Consider the following 24,808-nt stretch of genomic DNA (forward strand, 5'->3'; position numbering starts at 1 on the left):
CCCGGATTACCCAGCGGGCCCTTGTGCGGCGCAGGCGCACCAAGGAGGCAGCTCAGGAAGAGGAAAATGGAATAAACAACCCCGCCGCCGCCGGACCATCAATCAGCCTGGCCGAGGGCCCAGCTTCCCGCGTCCGCCGCGGGCCCATCCCTCGCCTCGGACTCCTCGCCCGACCCACTTGAGAGAAGCGCCCGCGGCTCTCTCTGCGCCCCCTTGCCCGCCTGCGACGCTCCCCCCGCCGACGCCGGAACTCGGGGCTGTGACAGCGGCGACCGGACCCGGGCTGCCGCCGCCGCCCGCCCGCCTGCCTCTCCCCCGATGGTGCTGCGGCCGGCAGCGGCGGTGCCACCCGAGGCGGCCGAGGCCCTGCCCGCGCTGCTGTAGCGGCCGCCATGAACAGTGGCGGGATCCCTTGCTCCTCCCCGGTGGTGGCGGCTGCCGCGGCGGCTGTGGCGGCTGCGGCGGTGGGGCCGCCCCCCGGGCCGGCGGCGGCGGCGGCTCCCGTCGGGGTGAAGCTGAAGTTCTGCCGCTACTACGCGAAGGACAAGACGTGCTTCTACGGCGAGGAGTGCCAGTTCCTGCACGAGGAGCCCGGCGGAGCTTCGGCCGCCTGCCCTGGGCCTCCACCCCCTGTGGCCCTCGGCGGGCTCCCGCTCGGGCTCCCTCCGGGCCCCGCTGCCCCGGCCGTGGCCGCCTCGCCCGGGCACGTCGGCGGCTACTCCGGGCATGGGGCAGCGGCGCCCGTGGCGGGGCCTAAGAAACCCCCCGAGCTCTTGGGAGGAGGCGCAGGATGCGGCCACGGCGGAGCAGGCGGCGGAGCGGGGCTGGACGGGCCCCGGCTGGCCAGTGAGTGCGGGGCGACGGGGAGCATCGAGGCGGGGAGGGAGGGAGGGACCGGGAAAGGCTCCAGGTGAGTCTCTGGCCCCAGGCCCAGGCCCCACGGCCTTCCCACCGAGGAGCCAGGGCTGTGTCAGTCGAGATGCTCGGGAAGAGGTGGGCGTTAGGAGGGTGGCTCACCGAGGCCGTTTCCCTGCTTCCCCTGAGGGATGGGAAACCTTCGACGTGTGAGGTAAAATGTGTTGAAAACGGGAGAGGGCGAAGCTCTTTAATGCTGCTCCTTCGCCCGCATGGCAGGTAGAGTAAGGTAGGGTCGCGTGAATCCTGATAACAAATAATGTGCACAAACATACACACACACAGATTCTTGGAAAAAAGTGGCAAAAAGAGGTGTGGTGAGATGTATATAATGGTAAGGAGATTGGAACTAAGTATGTTGGTGGGATGTATGATAGAGAGAACAACTTAAAAATAAAACCAACTGCTAAGGAGGATTGTGGGAGACACAATTTCTTGCCCGTTCAGAAAATCCAGACAGGATTGATAGCTTAGTGCAGCATCCATATGCTCGGAATCCACCAAGTGTATCCTGGGTTTGGGTTAGTAATCCTGGTCTGTCAGTTTTCCCCTGCTTCTATAATGTGCTTTTCTTTGTGCTGCAATGGAGTGGAGTACTGATTGAGAATATAAGTTGTGAGAACTTGACCTGGCTCCCCTGCCACACTCAAAAGCACCGCTAGCTCCTTCTGCAAGTGTTCCAGATGTGATGAAACAAACATTGTCGTAACACCTCAAGTTATTTGATGGGAAGATGCTGCTAATCAGTCAGCACTATGTAAAAATGAATCAACAAAGCTTGTTGGGAGATATTTTGAAGTGTGGCTTGACGACTTGTCATGCTCTTCCTGTCAACAAAGCTGTAGGTTTCTGTGCTCGCTTCGTGTCAACTTGTGCTTACAGCTCTAGATTTGATCAAATGTTTTAATGTGAACTCCCAATCACCTGCAGACTGTTAGAAGAAATGAATGAAAGGTAAATAAAAATGTTCTGGTTCAAATTTTCAGAGGAATAAATAAAAACAAGAGTTCTTTAGTACCCATTTTCTCATGCACACATTAAACAAAAAGCAGCTGGTACAAATTTCCCTTTTTGGTAGAATGTTCAAGATGAAACATTCCTAAGGAAAGAATCTCTGCAAATATTTGACTGTCACTAGCAGTGTACCTGTCTAATTCAAGCAGGGTAGACTGCAGGTATGACCTGCAGTTACTTACAATTGCTAGAATGGTTGCTTATTTTTAAAATGGGTAGTTTTACATGGATGTTTTTCCCACCGAAAAGTGGCTTTGTGCATTCATCTTGCAGTGGAAGCCCACAGAGAACTTAGGTTTGTGAATCAGTCCAGTGCTTGTATGATCTAGAGCAGGCTTCCTCAACCTCAGCCCTCCAGATGTTTTTGGCCTACAACTCCCATGATCCCTAGCTAGCAGGACCAGTGGTCAGGGATGATTGGAATTGTAGTCTCAAAACATCTGGAGGGCCGAGGTTGAGGAAGCTTGATCTAGAGAGCTGGTGTAGAGACTGAGCTATGAAGTTCATGGTTTGAGTGTTCTTTGCCATTGAACTCACCAGGTGGCCTTAAGCAAGCCACTCTGCCTCAGTTGTCTCACCAGCAATATGTATGGTAATACTGATCTACCTTACAAAGTTATAGTAAGGATAACAACTAAGATAATGCAAGTGACTAATTCTGAACATTTTAAAAATGATGATTTTTCTTGGGTTGCTTGAAATGGGATAGTAGTATGGCTGCTAAACTGACTTTGAACTCCTTTTTTAGGGTTTGAATACTGATTGATTGCTGCCTTGAGGGGATTGCAGAATGGGATTGTGTTGTGGAAAATGTAGTCATGTGAATTGCACCATTCATGCATTCTAGTCTGCTGCCCCATTTTATCCCATAGTTACATATTAGATTCTGCTGACTTGTTTGTGTTACTTCATCTAAATAATAAAGTTTCTAGTTTGCACTCATCAGGTGTCTTCATGGTGATACTCTGCAAATTGGATGCAAAAGTGTTTATCTTAATTGGACATAAGCCACACAGTAAGAGAGCTACAATTTAAGAAAAATTAGTTGCATTTTATTGTATTGGTTTTTAGTAAGCTAAAGCCAGAGGTTTCCAATAATCTACAGATCTGCTGTCCTAGAGGAAGTTTGGATGGGGCAGAGGTATCTTTGGTGACCTCCTCCAGCAATTAGTACTCTGTTGCACCCACCCAAATGGAGGTAGTCAGTAGAAACCTGTGAAATCTGGTATTTGGGGGGATAGGCAGGGCTAAGCCACCACAGGATCTACTGGATCCTAAGCCAGGCCTGCTGCTGTCATCTGATGGCAATGGGCTTGATCCAAGCTGCACAACAAAGAGGCATTTCCATTTGCACCATTAAGCCATGCTAATGTCAGCCAGGGGTCTGGATTACAGCCTTAGGTAGGCCACATGAGCATAGAAACAAGAACGCTTGCCATCTTTTTGCCGGGCATAGAGAAAGCACATGACAGCAATTGGCCATGTGTTGTGCTGTTGCAAACAAGCCTCTGACCACTAAAGAGAAGCTATTGCTTTCTATATGTTATAGCCTATGCCATGTTATTCAAATGCTCTGTACAGATTACATTTCACATCCGTAATTGTGTGCTGAATTCCTACAAAATTTGCAGCAGCAGTTGTTACTGCATTACACTGTCTTTTCAGAGATGCTGAGTTGTCTTGTGCTCAAAAGAGGTCTTGTCATGATAGCTGCATCATAGCCTCTCAGCTATAAAGAGACATATTTTACAGGACTACTTTCAAGGTGTCAGCAACCCAAAAGAACATCTTTGAAATGTGCCAATCAGTTTTTTAGAACAAAAAAAAAAGCAGTGCTTGAACTTTGGAGCTGAATTAAGAAAATATTAATATTAAACAGTGCTCTGATGCACCTAAAAATAATAGTACAATACCTGGATCTGGAATGAAATTAATTCTAGCTTTTTATGTTTATATTATTCAGTACAATTATTCAAATTAAATGGATGATTTCAGAAGACTCATCTGTGTATTTATAGACCAACACCTATTAAAATAGTTGCCAAGGGAGAAATAACCTGATTTTTTTTTTGCATGCCACCTAAAAAGCAGCTGTTCTGTATCATACCAGTTTGTTTATAATTTAGTGTCTTTAAGGTTAGTTTTAATGTATATAACATTTTAAAAAAATCAACATGGTTAATGCTGAAAGAATAAAAGTTTCTGTTGCTCAAGTGCAGACTGGACATTAATATCTGTTTAATGAGGTTCACTGAGACCTAATCTTATGTACTGTAGATTCCAGTATATAAGACGACTTTTTAATCCCGAAAAAGAGGTTAAAATGTCGGGGGTCATCTTATACGCCGGGTATGGGCGGCGGGCTCCACTCCGGGAGAAAGCTTTTTCCCGGAGCGGAGCCCACCGCCCGCTGCTGCTGCCCAGCGTATAAGACTGGGCTTATAAGACGAACCCCCAAATTGCAGCTGCCAATTTGGGGGGTCGTCTAATACGCCCAGTCACCTAATACGCCGGAATCTATGATAGCATGTTTGAAGTAATTTTTTGGAAGGTGTAACATTTGATACTGAGTGCTTTTAATTACTGAATCTAATATAATGCTTATATATTAGACTAGATTGGTACAAAGGAAAAACAAGGAAGCAGGACACATTCATTAAAAGTAATTTTAAAATGGACTAATTTTTGTTGCTTTATGAAAAGTTTTATCGCAGCTGCAGGGTATTCAATCATTTTGATTACTCTGGTGCAGTTTGAGAATGTACATTATATGTTCAAGATTGCAACCGTATGTGCAGTTACACTGGAGTAAGTCACATTGAAAGTTTGGGTCTTCTGTATAAACGCACATATGATTGTACAGTTTTTGTACTTCTGATAGAGGTACCATACCAAGTATGTGTGACTGTTTAAGTCTGATTACTTTAGTGATTGATGTATAGTTTCTGTATAAGTACAGTATGCTACATATTTGGTCACTTGGCCTAAATACAAGAAAATATTGAATAGTAAGTTGTGAACCGCTCTTGATCTTCAGATGAATGGCAGTATACAAATTTAATAAATAATAATAATATAATGATGAATGAAAAATATGATAATTTAAATTACTCTAAATGCTGTATGATTTATTTAATGGATAGCAATGCTAGTGACTATAGATTGTAGGTACCCCTGAGTTTTCAGAGTGGGAGGTCTTATAATTTGAATGTATATGAAGATTTGCATTAAGAGAAAATCAGTATTAATGTAGAGAAATAAATAGAAACTGCCTGGTTTTGTTGGGGAAATGGGGAGGAGCAGAAGAAGGGATGATAGAATTAAAACTGGTAGGCAGATGGTAGTGTTTTCAGCTGTATTAACTACTAGAGTAGATGAGTAGACTTCCTCTGTGAAGACAATAATAATACTTTAGACAGGTTAGTTCAAATTTTTCATGGTGCTGACTAAGATATCTGATTGCAAAAGATAATTGGAGACTTTTAAGGTTTCTGGGAACAGGAGATAATTTAAACTGGCTAGAGAGGTAAATATTGTGTTTTTACTTCAGTACCAGTAAGAGAGAGAGAGCACACCTGTTAAAATACTAGGGCATTGACTGGATAAAGCACTGGAAGAAGTAGAGTACTTATTTCTCTTCCTGCATGGATGAGTATTTGGGTCAGTCCAGCTTATGTGTTTCACTTTCTACTAAAATTGGTAAGGAGTTAACAGCCACATCATTTGTACTCATTTATAGGCAGTTAATTTAAAGCATCCTATACCTCTCTTTGTACAGATGTGAGAATAATACAGTAAATTGATCTAACTGCTTTTATGTTTCTGGCATTTTCCAGCTGGAATTCTTGAGAACTACTGTGACCTAGTTGCTGCTAAGTGGGTCTCTCCCCTACCCCCCAACGAACTGAACAGAAGCATATAGATATGGAACATATCTCCAGTGTATGGTGCAGAATGACTGCTGCAGCACCGTATAATTTAGTTTACCTATCCACAAAAAAATCAATTCGTAACATATTTATGTGTTATATAGAATCAAATTTATCTGTACAGTAGAACCTCGACTTACCACCGCCCCTACTCGCGAACAATTTGACTTGCGACCGTGGCAAACCTGGAAGTAAATACCGGGTTTGCTGTGATTCGTGCGTGTGCAGAGGCGGCTTCTGCCATCTGCACATGCACAGAACGGCGCTGCCGCCAAATGCGCACACACAGAACGGTGCTTCTACCAACGACCCACATCGACTCACAAACGGACCTCCGGAATGGATTCCGTAAGTGAGTAGAGGTTCCACTGTATTATATTTGAATCCTCACTGTTAGCTCCCTACAGCAGTGGTTCACAAACCCCCAACGCCCCAACCACTTAAACATTGTCAAGGGTGGTCTTGTACTGCTTTTTCTGCTTGTTATTTAGCAATTGTAATGTGCTGTGCTAGACACTGAAGTTGCTGCCTTGGACCACCTGAATGAAGCTTACTGACTGTTCATCTGTGTGCCACAGTTTAGAAACCCCTACCCTACAGTTACTAAGTAATGCTGGCTTTGGGAGAGGCTCACGCTGCAGTTGTGTAATACTTCCAAGTACATGTGCATTGGACTGAACACTTTACACCTTTAGATGAATTTCTTGCACTGCCTTCCATGGGACTTTCAGATATAAGCGGGCCAATAATTGCTGTTACAGATATTTAGCCCTGATGCATATATACAGGCAACCCTTCCCCACTTAAGTGGGGGTTACGTTCCAGGCCCCAACGCGCAAAAGGGAAAATCACGTAAATGGGGAGCACCCTCTGAAAAGACTATAAGCACCAGTTTTTCCCTACTGTACAGCTCTCTCCAATCCAATCCTCTGGAGGAAGGCTGGAGGACGTGCAAAAAAGTGGCTGTGGATGTTGTTGCGCTACCCGTGCATCAGCTGTTAGGCAGGGAGGCTAAGCAGCCAAAATAAAGCCCCACTGTGCCTCTTATCTCTTCGGGGCTGCCTCCAACCTCACTGACGCCCTCTTTGGACGTCCTCATGAGCCAAGAGGGCTCTCCAGCTCTTTCCTGGTACTACTCTATTTATTTCCCAATGTCGTGCGTATAGCAGTTGCATGCGAGTGATCCTGCATACGTGTGGGGATGCCTGTATTTCAACTCATGACACTTTTTGAGAAAGTGGCTTATTTGTATCCCTTAGTGTTCTTTGCCTTCAGTATAATTTTATTTAGTGTGAAACCTTCCCAGTAGCCAGGAATGATTTAATTTTGACTTTCAAAGCACTTCTTAGAGTGTTAAAGGAGAAAAATGAAAGATTTCTTCTGTACAGTTGGTGGGTTACTGTGACACAGAACCTGGTTATGGAGTGAGTAAAAATTGGTGATGTAATGGAAGAGCATGCAGCTCTGGTACTCTTCTCAGAACAGGAATAATGATGTCATCTGCTGGAGTGCCAGGGTCATTAAGGGGCGTTCCTTACTTTGGCAAGTGAAGGAGATTGTAATGGGTCTAGGAATTTTGTGACATTTGTCTGGAGGTAGTTCGAGAATGAGGGAAATAATCATAGGCTGCTTACTACTTTCTTTTTCTTTGATAGGATTCATGCTTCACACCAGTAATTTAAATGACAATGCTTCTTTGCAAAATAGTCTTCATTTCTAATTAAAAATTAAAGGTTGCATTTCATCTAGTGGAATATTTTATGTTAAAGTTAAATGGTTTAACATGTTGACTCTATGCAGTTAGAAAGAAGCATTGCTGAGTTACATAGTTTACTTTGGTTCCCAGGAAACTAGGTGCGTAATATAATAATGTAGTGGTCAGTGAGCTTTATTCAGATTATCTGGGGTGTGTAACATTACAGTTAAAAATTCAAGCATCTAGCACGGTGCATTACAGTTGCTAAAATAGGCAGAAAACCTTTAAGTGGTCCTCCAAGACCATCACCAATTTTCAAGAAGCCTATGTGGGAGTGGAATTTGGGAACCAGTTTAATAAAGGCACAACACAGTTTCCTGTGCTCTTTGGACTCTCCTTGGGAGTGCGACTGTGGGGCTAGCCATAATGAGGTCCTGAACTTCAAAATTTACCCCCACTCTGCTGTCTGAGATAGATGTTCTAGTGGTGAATGCATAGTTGTCTGAGAGACAAAGGAGGATATGAAAAGAAGCAGAAAAGAAGGTATGTGCATGTGCATGTACATACATTATTGTAAAAAGAAAGAAAGAAATGAATTCCATCTTACATTTGTCCCAAGACTGAAATAGCTCAAGACCGCTGGCTTAAGGCCAGTTGGTGTGGGCTTTTGACTACCAAAATATGAGAATTCTCAGCATTTGGAGGTTTACTAGCTTTCTTTTAGATAAATTCATTTTCCAGGTTACTGGTAGTATAGATTGATCTTGTTTAATATATAGCACTTACCACTCTTGCTCATTTAACATTGCCATATGTTACCCATGTTTGAATGGTAAGGACACATAGAGGACTTGCTCAGTGGCTGCCCACAGTGATGGAACTGTTTCCCCAGCATTTCACCAAAGCCAATGTCTGTAGATTTTTTTAAACAGCAGAATACCGTATTTTTCGCCCTATAGGACGCACTTTTCCCCCTCCAAAAATGAAGGGGAAATGTGTGTGCGTCCTATCGGGCAAATACAGGCTTTCGCTGAAGCCTGGAGAGCGAGAGGGGTCGGTGCGCACTGACCCCTCTTGCTCCCCAGGCTTCAGGAAGCTCTGCGCTCCCGGGCTCGGCGCAGCTCCGCGCAACCCTCCGGAGCCCGGCGCGAAGCTGCGCCGGGCTCCCAAAGGTTGCGCAGAGCTGCTTGCGTTCCCAGGCGCGCAGCCAGAGCGATGCCGAAGCTGCATGCAGCTTCGGCATCGCTCTGGGACCTGTTCTGGGGGCTGGGGTCGGGGGAAGCTCGGGCTTCCCCCGCCCCCAGCCCCGCAAGCTCCCAGAGCGATGCCAAAGCTGCACGCACCTTCGGCATCGCTCTGGCACCCGCGCCTGTGGGGGGGGAATAATTTTTTACCCCTTTATTCCCCCCCCCCAAATCTAGGTGCGTCCTATGGGCCGGAGCGTCCAATAGGGCAAAAAATACGGTATATTTTCTAGGGGGCTGGAACTAAGCCAATAGGAAGCTACTTAAAATTACTGCCTATTTTGTTTTATGTATTCAGTTGCCTATCCGTATAAGCATATTAGTTGTCTTGTGCTTTTAGGATTGGGTGACATACACAATCGTTTAGCATTTAGGAGAAAATGCTTCCCCATTGTTTCTTTTTTCAAAAGGCTATAACTGATATATGCCTTATGCTGTTGAAGTGATTTTAATTTAAGGCATCTAAAAGTAATAATTGTCAACTGTCCTCTAACACAGGCTCTGGTTATTTGTAAAATAAGATATATTGAAGAGCTTTGTTTTCACAGTCATATTGGTGGGGCAAAGAACATAAGATGCAGCATTCTTGCTCAATGTAGGGAGTTAGCACAGTGCTGAGGAACACAAATAATGCTCTTGATACAAACATATGGTTGAGGTTTCTAGCAGAAATAGGTCAGCCGTAAGCTCCACATAACCAACACTGTCCCTGCTAAACTAAAAACAATTTCCTCTAGTTATATATGCTCTCCTATTTATTAATGCAGATTTTGAGCGCAGATTGTAAGTAACAAGATTTTGTTAATTTTTTTCATGCTCTACTCAGCTTGAAAACTGATGTGCTGAAAATATTAAGTTGTTGTTAAAAAACCCCTGAAAATTGTGTCTGGTGCACTTTCACTAGATTTCACAGCTCTACCGGTTCAGTTTTTTTTTTAAAAAGTGTGATGTAACCTTTCTACAGAACTGAACATTAATTTTTTTCAATCTAGATGGTTACAGACTTCACTTATGCTAAAAGTGATGGAGCCAACAATTTCATTAACTAAAGATTCAAGTAGGGCTTCTTAATAAGAACATAACATCTGTTGTTTAATCCCTCTTTGGGCCTGTTAGGTTGTTCTGCCATCTTTGTCATGAGATTAAGAGAAGGTTATGGGTTCAAATGGTCCTCACCATAACTCCTCCCCCACATCCAGAAACTGGTATCTCAACTGGCAGAGCCTATGGGTATTTTAACACATGTTCTCCTTACCCAGGATAATGAATCTTGGTGATGAGTGAGACTGGGATAACACCTGAACAGGCTCTTTGTTTCCTTCTCCTGCTGTTGCCTTTTGCTGTACTACTCCAAAACAAGCTCCATTGTCTCATCTGTCTCCCTTTCTTTCTTTAAAACCTACTTCTTCAACAGCACTTCAGCAGGTACCTTCAGTAGCAGGTATTTCCTGAACATTATCTCTTCTGTACATCCTGCCGTTAGCTCTTTCTCACTTTCATTTGCTGTGCTTAGTAGTTAAAATTAACATTTCTACTTTTTCAATACGTGGTAAAAAGTGCATTTCTACTTGAGCCCCTTAAACACATTTCTGACCCTTTACTTAAATTTATATGCACCACCAGTTACATGGTGCATGGTTTTCCAGCCCTTGTTTTGCTTATTCATTTCTACTTGTCCCTGCTGCCGTAGGGACAAGTAGCCCTGGACTACACATAGGGCTGAGATATGGAGGTGGCAGGTTTGCACATGTGTTCCTTCACCTGGTTAAGGCAATATTGATGCTGAGGTGTGTGTGTGTGTGTGTGTGTGTGTGTGTGTGTGTGTGTGAAAGAGGCATATGTTCAGGCTGAACATTTTGCTAAACAAAACCCAGCACAGTGTTACCTGTGCATATAACTATTGTTGTGGTAGGGCATTTTGTCATTCGTATCTTGCCCAGCAGGGCTGCTTTTCACTCTCAAGTTGGTGAGAAATTGCAAAGTAGTCGTCCTTATTTAGTGACCTACCACAGCAGCTTCTTCCTGTTTCACAGAAGTGTTTGTGTGTGTGTATTTAGGCAGGCAGAAGTAAAAACATTACATTACACTACACATATAAAAGATCACATAGAGATCATTACAACAAAAAAAGTAAGCTTCACAGCACCATTAGGGTCACTCTTTTAAGGAAAGGGCTGATTCTGAGAAGTAAAACCTTTTTACGTCAGGGAAGGGTCTGCAAAGCTGATAGTTTTAAATGATTATTCTTTTTCTTAGTTGCAGGCATGGATGGAGGTGCCCTGGCTGAAGCTAGTCTTACAGACTCCTACTTCAGCACCAGCTTCATCGGAGTTAATGGGTTTGGAAGTCCTGCTGAAGCAAAGTATCCTATGATGCAGGTAATATTTCATTTGGTAAGCAGCTAGGTTAAAATGTACCAAGGATTAAAAATATTTCTGCAGCAAATAAGTTTACTTCTAGCAGTTTTCTGCTAATTTTAGATTTCTCTGGATTGCTGTATTTTATTACTTCACATGGAGCAGCAGTAAATCAACTCTTCCAACCAATCTAGGAATCAACACAGTGTTTCTAGGAGCCCAATGCAGATGTTGAGTTTGCAGAATATCTCCCCTCCTATCCCTAACTGCATGTATGAGGAAGTGCATGTAAGAGGAAGTGGCTCCAGTAGGAGATCCTATGTGAGTTTCATCATGGAATCTCCTTCATTTAGGAGATGGGAGAAGTACAGTGCCCAATGAGGGAATTCTCAAGCCAGATACTGGTTTATGATCACTCTGTATGCAGAGGGTTGGGAAAGGAGACATAGTAATTGAAAAAGGCCTTGTAGGTTGCTTAGTTTTGGGGCCGTTTTATTTGTTTCCCAGAGTGCAAATGACACACACTTTCCATCTGGTTCAGTCTGGGCTTTTATTTCTGCCCTTGAGCAGATCTGCAAAAGTGCTAGTTCTCTAACTTAGGAGTACATCCGTCCCACAAAGAAATTGTCTTGTTGTCTGGTGGTACATAGGGATAATAAGTGCTGGACGTTTGACAGTCTGCTGTGTAGTGGTTAGAGATAAGTTTCTGTAAGAATTTTTTGTGTAATCATGTAGGCACCATCTGGTTTGAGTCTTTACAGCTTTGGATAGTTTTGTTTTTTGAAGGGAGTTGGCACTTATCTTGGCTCACACTGCTTCTAGCTATACCCATCCATTCTAGCATATTGCAAACATTGGAGAGGCAGCAAGAGATGGAGTGCAAGGGTTTATCCAGATCAACAGTTTTAAATATCAATTTGCTACTTATTTGTGGTAGGGGAAGGCACAGTTCATGTTGCATCTCAGAATCTATCAGTATTCACATTACTTTTATATATGTGTGAGCATGTGCATAATCTTGTAAGGAATTAAACAGTGGGGGGCTTGGGTGTGTTTGGTCTGGACTAAAGCCTTTGTCGTCTCATTTTCTGTAAATTTTCCTTTTCCTGCATATAACACACACACACCCCACACATTCCAACTAAGCATTTATGGCATTGCACCCATCCTTCAAGCAGCTTGTTAAACTTACCTATTTTTTAATAAAAAATATTAAACCTGGCTTTTAGTTCTCCCTGCTCCTATCATAGAATTGTAAAGGGACCCTGAGGGTCATCTAGTCCATCCCACAGCAATGCAGGCATCTCAACTAAAGCATCCAGGACAGATGGCCATCCAACCTCTGCTTAAAAACCTCCAAGGAAGGAGAGTCTACAACCTCCCGAGGGGAGTCCCTTCCACTGTTGAACAGCTCTTACTGTTTGAAAGTTCTTCCTGATGTTTAGTCGGAATCTCCTTTCGTGTAACTTGAATCCATTGGTTCAGACCCTACCCTCCAGTGCAGGAGAAAAGAAGCTTGCTCCATCAGGCGTATGACAACACTTTATATTTGAAGATAACTATCATATCTCTTCTCAGGCTAAACATACCCAGCTCCCTCAAACATTCTTCATAAGGCTTGGTTCCCAGACCCTTGATCATCTTGATTGCCCTCCTCTGCACCCATTCCTGCTTGTCAATATTATTCTTAAATTGAGGTGCCCAGAATTGGACACAGTATTCCAGGTGTGGTCTGATCAAGGCAGAATAGAGTGGTACTCTTACTTCCCTTGACATGGACAGTATACTTCTGTTGATGATGCAGCCTAGAATAGCATTAGTTTTCCATCCACGCAAATAAGATGTGGGTTTGAAGGTGCACTAGTGCAGTTGTGCATTTCCAGTGTTTATCCCTGAAAACTTGTAAAAAACACACACACACACAAAAGCCTTCAGTTCCAGGGGCAGGGTGTACATGTGTACAGGAAATGCGGAAAGACTTGTGAAAGGACAGTGACAGATAAAAATGAAATGAGAAATGATGACTGCCAGTGCGGACATACCCTAAAGAAGGGGACATGAAATCCTCTGAAAGGAGAGGTAAATACAGTTGCATTGAGGATTTAGAATAGGGAGTCAGTTCATAAAAAGTACACAGAAGGATATACTGCATCAAGTAAAAACACAATTTTTGGAGTTTGATGTTACAAAACTGGTACCACACTACATCCTGAGGCTGGCTAAATCATCTTGGATCATCCATTTAACTAAAGCCATTTCTTCCTCCCATCACATCACTGCTTCCCTCTGCTAATATGAGGAAAGTAGGTTGTTACGTTGCTGACACAAAGATTCCCAATATGACTTTGGTTTATTCAGATAGCTTTTTGCCTTGTTATTCAGACAGATTTGTCCTTTAGCAGCAGAGACTCGCAGCTTTTTAACAGACCTGTGATAAAGTCTCTAGGGTGTACTATGTCACTAGCTCTGACGTTGGTTCATAGATCTACCCAGTAACATCAGTGAGGTTGCAGATTCACCATTGGTCTGATTTCTGAGACAAATGTATGCTGACTGGCTAATTACTTCATGCTTTCTTGCTTGTTGCTACTTGGTGGATCTGCTTTGCATTAAGGTTGCATCAGGGCAAATGTTTTGTGTTTTGTGTAATTTTGTTCTTAATTTCATGTTTCTGTGCAGACTGAATTTTCAGAATTTTGTTCTCTAAAATATTTGTTCACTCTCTACCTAGATTGTTTGCCCTGTATGGTTAAATACAGCGAGGGCTAGAAATCTGATATCACAGCTTACTGTGTTTGAATAGAAAGATAATATAAAGTAGGTGATTGTCAATTCAGTACTAATGTCAGTAATTTCGTTAGTTGAATTGGCATAAGCAATCTGTAGTGTGTAGCAGTAATTTTAGATTATCTCAGTTGGAATGCAGATTTTATATTGGATTTATGTGCCCATAACACTGACCATTTGGTGACTTATTTGGGAGTGTAAGGCCACTTAATTGATAGGTAATACTGTTTTGTAGCTGAAAAGGGACTGGTGTGAGTTTTCTGTCATAGATTACAGGATGATGGGTAGGGGAAGAAAGACAGCAGCGGAGCCATGACCCATAGTGAGAGTGGGTCCTACTTATGTGGTAGTGGCAGGCAATGCTCCCAGGTGAGATCTTACTATTTCTGAGAATGAGTGGCAAAGTAAGAATTCACCTCTCGGACTAAGGGATACAAGACTAAGAACGCAGGGGAAAGAGAGGCCACTGTTTCCGGAGAAGCAAAATATTGGGTGTGCTGTGAAAGAGTCTGCAGGTAGGATGTGCTTGGGTGTGAAATTGAGGTGTGAAATTGAAAGATACTGGGAGGTTGGTCTTGTGTGGGTTTTGCAAGTTTTTTTGGCTTTGTAGAGTCAAAAATGAGACATACTGTACGCCACGTTGAGACTTCTGGATAATGCATCCCAAAGTCAGTTGACGTTTTTACAAGTGCCTACTGTACTCCCAAGATTTAAGCATTTTAGAAGTCTTAATTTTAAGTAGTCTTTGCAATAATTTTATTTAGATTTGACTGCTTAATAATACTGAATAGGAGAAATTATGACTTTTTCCTCTACCGAAGAGTGAACCCCAGAAAGATTTGCATCCTTGAAATAATTTGCTCTTTCATATGACCTATCTCATTTTCACATGACATATCTCATGTCTCTAATGTGGCTTGTTCCGTAACATGCCTTTTTCTATGGTCACCTAATGACTGCTGATAGTGTCTGCATTTCAAATAATAATCTGATGTTATGGAATAGCAGCCTGGTCCTATTGCATAAGAAGGCACTTTCAGACCCTGAGTCTGCATGCAAGGTGGGGTGGGCAGGATAAGGAAGTATCGTACAGTAGTAGTAGTTGAAACATCATCATCATCATCATTACTCACCCTGTACCCTAAGGTACCAAGGCAGATGTCAAAAAAATGTTTGATATTTTGGAATGTGTGTGTAAACTTCTGCAAGAAAAGTAGTTGGTAAAACATATATTTGCTGAAACCACCCTGATTCTTTTTCACAAGGGTTGTTCTTCTCTATGAGAAATAATTCTACTTTGATTCTTTCTATCAATTTACCTAGAATCTAAGCTAACTGTCCTGAAATGTGTTGACTTCTCCTGTCTCAGTTTTTTTAGCTGCTTTATGATGGCCATTTCCCAGTTTTCCAGTAAGAAGGTTGATTTTCCTGCCTCATTGTGAACTTTTGTTAGGATATCAGCAATGTTCACATAGATGAGTCCTTGAGCAGTAGGGTGTATGAACATTAGAAGAGTGAGCTGGATCAGGCCCAGCAGCCCATCTAGTCCAGCATCCTGTTATCACAGGGGCCAAGAGGATGCCTGTGGAAAGTCTGAAAGCTGGACCTGAGGAGAACAACTCTCTCCACGCTTGTGATTCTCAGCAACTGACATTATGCCTCCAACAGTGGAGATAGAACCTAGTCATCAGCTAGTAACTGTTGATATCCTTATGCTTCATGAAAGCTGTCTGGTGATGCATTTAGTATTTGTCAGTTAGCTGTAGAACTTCACCTCTGTTTGATTCAATTCTTCAGATGTTAGCCCTGAAAAGATAGGTTCAGGCATGGGTATCAGTCAAGCATTTTCAGCAGTGAAGGCTGATGCAAAGATATAAGCTTCTCTGTAATCACCCTGTTCTCCCTTAGCTTCTGTTTTGTCATCTAACAATCCAACTAGCTCCCTGGCTGTCTTAAATGTTACAGCAAGCCTTCCAAAGTTGAGGAAGAATCGTTTGGGTCTTCCTTTATTTACATTGTCTGCAAGGATAATCTATATTGTAATCTATAAACTCTGTGAATTAACTAATTTTCACATACTGGTTATTTTGAATATTTTTAGGTAATTGGGGAGTGGGAAACACATGTATATTGAAGTCCCATTGCCCACTGGAACTCTGATTCAGCTCTTCACCTGTGGATTATACCAGTCATTTTCTACATATTTTCAAGCCTTTTTGAGCCAAAGAAACAATAACTTGCTTTTTCTTTAAAAAAAAACTGCATTGCTTTATCAGCATAGAATTGCAGAATAAACATAGCTCTGTTCAAGGACCAATGATTTGAGAAATTGCTAATTGGTACTTTTTTGGCTCTGTGTTGATTGGATAAAACTGTTAAACTTAATGAGAGCTATATGTGTAGAAAGTTGTTTTAGAGAAAATAAGACCCCTTAAATGTTGGATCTTATATTTTGCCTGTAGCATCTGAATGATGGGCATTTTTTGAGGTTTTATTGTTTTTAGCCTGAAATCTAAATAGGCCATTATGACCTATTTGGATCCATAGCAACAGTGTGTTGCATCCTGAATCATACAAATTCAGAAGGATCAACATGGAAGTGAGCGGTGTCTGTATGGAAGTTAAGAAAAGGGTTTGTGGTTTAGTTTTTTGATGCAGATTTTTTTTTCACAGTATATGCTGACTAGTGGTGAACACACTTGTCTTTTACTCTGATAGTCCCAAAGAGTTCTAACGCTCTTAAAGTCCAGATCTACTTTCATTAGGATTCTAGGCCCCATTTTTCAACTCTGTTTTGATAAGGGAGTGCCCTTGGCTCAATAGAAAGTAACACATACCCCCAACACAATTTCAGGAGTCTCACTTGGCCTTCTGTTGAACCTGTCTTCTTTTTATCTGGGTACAAGCAACCCCTGATTTGTGTGGGGGATGCGTTCCGATTAATCACGCACAACGGTATAGCCTGCATAAGCCTGCTTGGCCTCTTCCGCCCCCACCTCCACTTCACCCCCTTTTCCAGCCACTTCCAGGTTACTGTGATGCTTGCATGTGAGGTTGCGCACATATTGAACACCTGTACAGTGGTACCTCGGGTTAAGAACTTAATTCGTTCCGGAGGTCCGTTCTTAACCTGAAACTGTTCTTAACCTGAGGTACCACTTTAGCTAATGGGGCCTCCCACTGCTGCCGCGCCACCACCATGCGATTTCTGTTCTCATCCTGAGGTACAATGGTGCCCCGCAAGTCGAATGCCTCGCAAGACGGAAAATCCGCTAGACGAAGGGGTTTTCCGTTTTTGAGCTGCTTCGCAAGACGAATTTCCCTATGGGCTTGCTTCGCAAGACGAAAACGTCTTGTGAGTGTTCCGATTTTTTCCTGCTCCCCCCCTTTTTCTAAGCCGCTAAGCTGCTAATAGCCTTTTAGCCGCTAAGCCTTTAATAGCCACTAAACCGCTAATAGCGCTAATCCGCTAATAGGGTTGCTTTGCAAGACGAAAAAACCGCTAGACGAAGAGACTCGCGGAACGGATTATTTTCGTCTTGCGAGGCACCACTGTAAAGTTCTTAACCTGAGGTACTATTTCTGGGTTAGCGGAGTCTGTAGCCTGAAGCGTCTGTAACCTGGGGTACCACTGTATATCGGTTGTTGCCTGTACTTGTAATGGATTCAGGGAAGTTTAGGATACATATCTGTCTACTGATACATGGGATTTGTTTAGGCAATTTTCACTTATTCCTCCTCCTCCCTGTGACCCCTGAAAAACCTCTTCAGTAAATTAGGGGATCCTCCAGAATTGGAAGCAAGAATTAGCAAAACCTTCCCCTCCTCCAGCACGAGCTTCTCTTAGTTTAGAGTCACATCTGTGGAACGGAAACTCTGGATCCAACTCGATGTTTACACAATGTTCTTGGCTAAATGAAAATCAGTGTTTACTTGGTATGACTTTATATTAAATGTTTTAACTAGTAACTAAATGCTTCCTATAGCTTTTTATTTGGACACACCAATTTGTGGAGTCACAGAAAGCTAACACTTTGATTAGCATTATATTTAACCATATATTTATTCATCCATTTTCAGTGTATGGGCTAAAACTGCACATGATCCCTATTGTTGTATTCACCATGCAATTTTTCTTTTTCTTTTTCTGCAGAGGATGACAAATAGCAGCAGTTCCCCTAGCCTTCTTAATGACAGTGCCAAGCCCTATGCAGGCCACGGTAAAAAGTTGACTTTCTTAACAAAAAAATATTTAATATTTAACAATATGTTTATGTTAATATTTAGCAATATTTGTTAAGCTATTTTTATGGGGGCAAAGCTTTCGATCTTTAATGTGGTTGCAATATCTTTAGATTCTTATCTTGATTTTATTTAAAGTGTTTGTATCCTGCCTCTTTCAACAAATGAGCTCAGTTTTAATTATCATTAATGCTTATAATCACCATTTTGTTTGCTTGCTTTCCATATGTTACTGTGCAACATGTGATATTTAAAAAAAAGGCAGATAAAATATTTGAACAAAATTATTGGGAGCAGTCTTTGGCCAGTATTCAAAGAGTTACTTGAGATAAACCTGAGGGCTTGGGCATGCACGGAGAAATTGCTGTAGTTAAGAGCATAGGCCCTACCTTCATATATTACATTTTAGAGCCACATAGTAAATCTGCTTTCAAGCAAGACATATTTCCTAAACAGTCATCCACTTTGGTTGAAAATGGAAAGCTATTTTGGTTCTTGTAACCATCTTTTCTAGATTCATCTCCGTTGGGGTTTAGGCCCAGCTGTATATGATGTATGGAGGATGGCAGCACAAGAGAGAGCCTTTTCTGTGGTGTCTCCCCATTTGTGGAATGCTCTCCCTTGGGAGGCTTACCTGGTGCCTACATTTCATATATTACATATATTCTCTGCAACCAGTGCTTTGGCTGATTACCATTCTATGGCCTTTTAAATGTATTTGTGGGAGGGGGTTTATTAGTTTGTTTCTGTTTTATTATGTACTTTGTGTTATCATTTTGTATTTTTACGTTGTGAACCACCCTGTGATCTTTGGATGAATCAATCAATCAATCAATCAATCCAATATTCCTTTCCCCCTGGGCATTTCATTAAAATAATTTAGGAGGCAGACTATTGTAGTCATGGGCATCCCTTATAATCTGTTTGTATTTTAATGAAATATAATAATCACCTATGCAAGTGTTTATGTTATAGGTGTAGCCAGTTCTGTCTGTAATCCTTTAAGCACCTGTCCATGGGAAACATGTGCCATCAAGTAGCTATATGAATTTACATGCTAACTTTTCTAACAATTCCTACCATCAGTGCTAGGAACCTTCAGTTGTGCTTTTCCATATGGGAGTCACTTATAAGTAAAGAAGGAAGATTTTAAGGGATGTGTACATTAATTTTGAGAGCTTAAGATTGCAGAGGACATCATGCAGAATTATCTGGTAGTTGAGAAACTTCAACTTAAAGCACACACAATTGTGAATTAATTAACATATGCCAATGCTAAGTTAACTTCTGATTTCAATAGGACTTAAATGCTGATATTGATAAAACATAGCCTCTATACAAGTAATCTCCTAAACTAGCCCTTGCATCCAAAGCCCAAAATCCAAAGAAACTGATAAGCACCACAGTTTTACAGGGCATAGTGATTGTTAACAGAGGGGGAAAGTTAATTCTACTGAACAGGCACAGTTCCTTAGGCACATGCCAAATTATTTTCTGGCTCTACTTTGCAGATTTCAAACACTAACAATGTTATTATATTATATTTAAAATATATTATGATTTTATATCTGTATGTGTTTTGTAACCTTTTTTTCCAGATTCTCTTACTTCACCTGGTTCATCCTTGTTCAACGACTTTGCTGCCCTCAGCTTATCTCAAAGGAGAAAAGTAGGTATTGCCAGAGTTTCTAGATAACAAAAGAGCCACTTGCTTTATTACATACAGCAACTGATAGCTTACAGAGTAGCATCAATTAGATATATGGCCATATGTAATGCACATTTCTGGGCATGCATTTCAGTTCATTTACACAATTTCTTGTAATTGTCCAGATCAGTGCACTCTAACTTGATCCTTCCCCTCACAATACAAGCAATGCCTTTCCACAATGTTCTATTCAGTGCAGTTTTTTTTAGAAAAAGAGGTGTCGGAACTCACCATGAATGCCTCCCTTGTTCTCTTATAATGGCAATGGCACTCACCTGAGAGGTGCCGGAACTGAGTTCCGGCTGAATCAAAGCCCTGGTTCTATTGCAATTTGTGGTAAAGACAACATCTTCAAATAGGTGTCTATCAACCTTTATTCCAAACAACTCTTGATAAATCCGCTGTTTAAGGAGAAAACTTCCTGCAGTAGTCACATTACATAGAGCCATGAAAAATCTGTAAACCATAGACTGAGTAGCTTTTACTCTACCCCTGCAGAGAATTTAAAAATTAAATGTCCCCCAGCTTATCAAAGCAGTCACTTTCCCTTTATTGAACTTCTGGAGGTTTCTGTTGTAAAATTTTCAAGGTTAGTTAGCTTTTCTTTGCTTGTGAAAATTGCAATAAGAAACCAACATTTACAATTTAATATTATGCCATGTCCTTTTTATTGCTTCCCCAAGTAACAATCTTTTATGTGCTACTTCATTAAATGAATGCTGTTCTTTGTTGATATTGAAGACTTCTGATCTCAAGACTTCACATTACAAAAAATATATGAGTTAAGACTTTTTTGTCTTTCCTAGGCAAGGTTTGACAAAGTCTGGGACATTGGCCAAAACTGATTGGTCCCTAAGCACCTTTTCCCTTACTCTTTTCGGCTGTAATATATTAAAGTACAGTGTTAAAAAAAATGGTTCATTCTCAAGGGAACCAACGTTTAACAGTACAATTAGCAGAAGATTTTTATTGGCTGAATAGAGAATAACAAATAATTTGACTGCTGTCACAAACCGAAGTGACTTTTGGGCTTCTTGTTCTTTGGGTTGATACAGGCAGTAGTTTGTTTTAATGCCCCACTGTCCTATCTGTGTATATATAATTTTTCAGGTTTTTGAAGCATTACAAAAACAAGTTTGATTTTTAGCAAAGACATATGGAGGGGAAAGGCAAGTGTGTCTGTGCAGATGGTGATAGCTTTATTATAACTTAAGGGAACACACAAGACCACTAACAGGGTTTTCATCCCATCTAAAAGTATGTGAAGGCATAGTTTGCATAAATAAATCCTTCCAAGAGAGAAATACACATTTGCTTGGATAATTGCCATTGCTCAAATAAAAGTCACTGTGATGTGCAAGTCATGATGACTGTGTGTACATCCCTAGGTAGTGGTGCTGACTCATACAAATGAGGTTTTGACTCCTGGCCTTATTGCAAGCCCATCAACAGCCTCACACACTCAAGGAGGTGGTTGGATAATTGCCACTGAATGTACAAAGCCAGTTTGGGGACCCTGAACAATATACTCCCACACAAGCATTGCACCATTTACTTCATTCACAAAATAGCTTCTGGGTAATACATTTCAAGATTAGGGCGTTAGGTTGTCAGCGATTTAAATAACAGGGATTTATGAACAGTTAACTGTCAGAATGTTATACTAAGATCTGCTGCCACTGAAACAACGGGGATAATTAGCAGGGGTGGACTTTGGTAATATGGCACCATAAGTAAGGACATAATTTGGCACCCTCCCCCATCTTGGTTTCCGTTCTGCACATCCTCTAAAGTGCAGTATGCCATAGTTTTGCGTCCTCCTGGCTCGGCTTTCCTGTGTAGGAGAGCTGCACGTACCATCCTAAATCTTGCGCTGTAATTAGCTGCCTGTTAATGTTGTGCACTTACATTTAAGCCAGTAGAATATAGGAAGTTTTGATTGTTAAGCCCCTCTGTGGTGCATATAGAAGACTCAAGTGTTAAGTGCATTGCAGTTTTTGTTCTGTTACACTTGTTTTAATTTTGTAGGAGAAATTTGCTGTTCTGAGCAATTAGGGTGCACTGTTGTGGTTTGGAAGGCCTGAATTTTTTTTAAGATCTGAGAAGCTTTTCTGTAAAAAGCGTCTTCTTTCCTTGTGGAAACATTTTGGATGGATTTTGCTTGAATCTCTTGTGTCCTAAAAGCTGGGCAAATAAAGCCTACAGTCATGGAATTAGCATTCTTTATAGCAGTAGTGGTGGGTCTTGGTGCTATAAAAGAGGCAAAAAGACATTTTCATTTTTATTTTAAAAGGGCTATTTGAGATTTATAACATCACTGCAATAACATTCTGCTTTTCCGGTTATCTTTGTAGTTTGAGACTAGCATGTATATTGAAGTTACTTTAAGTTGTCTTTCTGGTCTGCGGTTTCACAGCAGCCAAGGTTTTTGTGGAAGGATGGCATTCAAGTTTCTTAGTTAATGGCTTCAGCTGCCTGTGCGCCTTTACTCATGATTGAGGGATTGGGTCACAGGATTGTGCTATTTGTCTTCTAGTCCCTTCTGTCTCACTCATGTACAGCCAGATTAGTGGTAAGAATGCTCAGTTTTGGTACAAAGGTAGCTACAAATTGTGCTTAAGTGTGTGACATGTGGGATACACACACAAGAAAAAAGGACATTATATTGTAGCCATTCCCATCCTTTTAATTATTGCTAATGACTGGTATGCATTATAGCTTCATTGAGTTTTCTAGGTGCAGCATAACAAAAGCCAGGATTTTGGTTGTTCAACCTGTTACGTCTTCAGTTACGTTGCAGATGGAGGAAATACTGGTCACTAAGGATGTGTTGTGAAATTGAATTTGCATTTTTGACTTTGCAATTTGTGTCTCAACATTTTAAAAATGTGGTCTTTTAAAGAATGGTGAGAGAGGCAACTTTAATCTATCGTTCCATCAGTTAAAATGAAATATGTGGCATAGCCTAAGAGTTAAAATTTAACTCTATACTTAAAAATCTACCAGAATTTAACTCTTTTCTCTGACTTCTAATATTTATCTTCACATTTTCAATTATTCTCAAACATTGGGGCCATAGCTGTATAAGATATAAGACAGTGATAGCTAAAACCGTTCCAGGTTTTGCAACTCTTGAGTGAATCGCCCCCACTCCAGTGTCTCATATTGCCAAATGCTGAGCAGCATAACACCATAGCATGGATTAGTAACTAATCAAGAGTTGATCAGGATGTTTCCCCTTTTTCACGTTGGTGTTTTACTGCTTCCTCTTTTCAATTGTATATATGCCGATTTTATGAGAAGGCTGTATCATGTACCCCAGAATATAGGTAACACAAGCATATTAGAGTTCTATCCCCCCTTGACATACATGTAGGACTGTTTTTGGAAACGTGTTCAGTCATGTCAACCCCAAGACCAGGCACATTTTACCCCATCACCTATTTCTTGTGAGAACAAGGTCACAATATTAGCACTACTTATCCAGTGCTGTTGTTGGTTGTTTAGTTATTAACCATGAAGGTTGCTAAATTGGGCCATGTTAGCACTTTATCCAGTTTAAGCTGAGTATTGGTTTTTCTACAGTTTTTGGGCTTCCAGCTTAATCATAGCCAATGAGGTTAATCCATCTTGCATTGATACATACTTGTTACTGAATAAATATGGACTACGCTGAAATTGCCAGACCCAAGGCAAATCCAGTTTCTCATTTTATCTGTTTCTAAAACCATTAGTCACTGTTGGGACAAAACCAAGAAACAGGTGACCGTAATGTGAAAGGATCCATGCAACTGGACACTCAGTTCCCAGTCTCAATCTTGCCAAATCTACATTTAATCAGGTTAGGCTATTGTTCTTGGTTGAGTAATAAATGCATCCAGATATTGCAAGGGGGAGGTATGAGCTACCACATCCACGCATTTTCCTGTTTTTCAGATCTAAATTGCCCTCTCAGGGTGTGTTTCCCTTTTCAGATGGATATGCAGCTCTGGATGCAGTGATTTTGAGCTGAAAAATAAGTAGCAGGGAAAGAGTTAGGCAGTTCTTTTCGAGCTACTACTGACTAAAAATTGATTGAGCCTTGGAAGAGACATATATAATTGAGTCCTTGCTTTGAAGAGAGTTGGCTTTATGGAAAAAAATCTTCAGGAGATCTGAATTGCTGCTTAACTGCTTGCATAGCTGGTAACCTAAACTCTTATCAAGATCTGCATAAAACTAGTTGGACACATACATTAGGTATTGTTAAAGGCATGGTTTCTTGTCCAATTTAGTCATGTTCTTTAAGTTTAGCTTGACATATGTAGATACGATTTCTTTTGGCGTTCACTTGTTTTATTTGCACGAAAGTGTGTATATATATATTTAAAAATCTATCTTCTGTTTTTTGAAAATGAACTGTTGCAGTCAACATGCTTCATATGCACACGTTTGTCATATAAGCAATGGTGATTTCAATGTTTCGGGGAAAACCCCATTTAGAACAGGTTGGATGAAATTTCATTATTAGTTTAATATTCCTGTGGGTGTTGTCTTCTGACCTTATTTAAATATTCAGAAAACAATTTCATATCTTTTTGCTCTGGGTAATGTTCTTACCTCTTGATGGTTTTTTAATTATCTTTGTAGATATTGAACTTTGTGCAGCACACTTCTGAGATTTTACAATGGGTTGTTCATGCAGAGATTGGGTGGCCATCTACCATGGATGCTTTAGTTGAGTTTGCTGCATTACAGGGCGTTGGACTAGATGACCCTTGGCGTCCTTTCCAACTCTACAATTCTATGATTCTCTGTGTGGGGAGAGGTGAACTAAACAAGTATATATTGGATTCAAGCATCCATGAGATCTGTTTTGGAATTAATATGTCTTCAATGAGGAGCGTAAGCTAAGGTCTGCTTCCAATCGGTTCCTG

The 24,808-nt window shown here is 41.4% G+C and overlaps 1 protein-coding gene across 2 annotated transcripts in view; it reads left to right on the forward strand.

Annotated features, from left to right (window-relative positions):
- The first annotated feature begins 377 nt into the window (after positions 1-377).
- The window catches only part of PAN3 (poly(A) specific ribonuclease subunit PAN3), a 58,207-nt gene continuing 33,776 nt past the window's right edge, over positions 378-24,808 (forward strand). For both annotated transcript variants that reach the window (XM_082220267.1, XM_082220268.1), the window contains exons 1-4: positions 378-846; positions 11,055-11,176; positions 18,096-18,162; positions 19,783-19,853. In XM_082220267.1, the coding sequence (XP_082076393.1) occupies positions 393-846; positions 11,055-11,176; positions 18,096-18,162; positions 19,783-19,853 (714 nt within the window). In that variant the 5' untranslated portion in view covers positions 378-392. The remainder of the gene's footprint in view (positions 847-11,054; positions 11,177-18,095; positions 18,163-19,782; positions 19,854-24,808) is intronic.

This window comes from Podarcis vaucheri, assembly GCF_965113315.1.
Source record: "Podarcis vaucheri genome assembly, chromosome: 4".
NCBI classification, from domain to species: Eukaryota; Metazoa; Chordata; class Lepidosauria; order Squamata; family Lacertidae; genus Podarcis; species Podarcis vaucheri.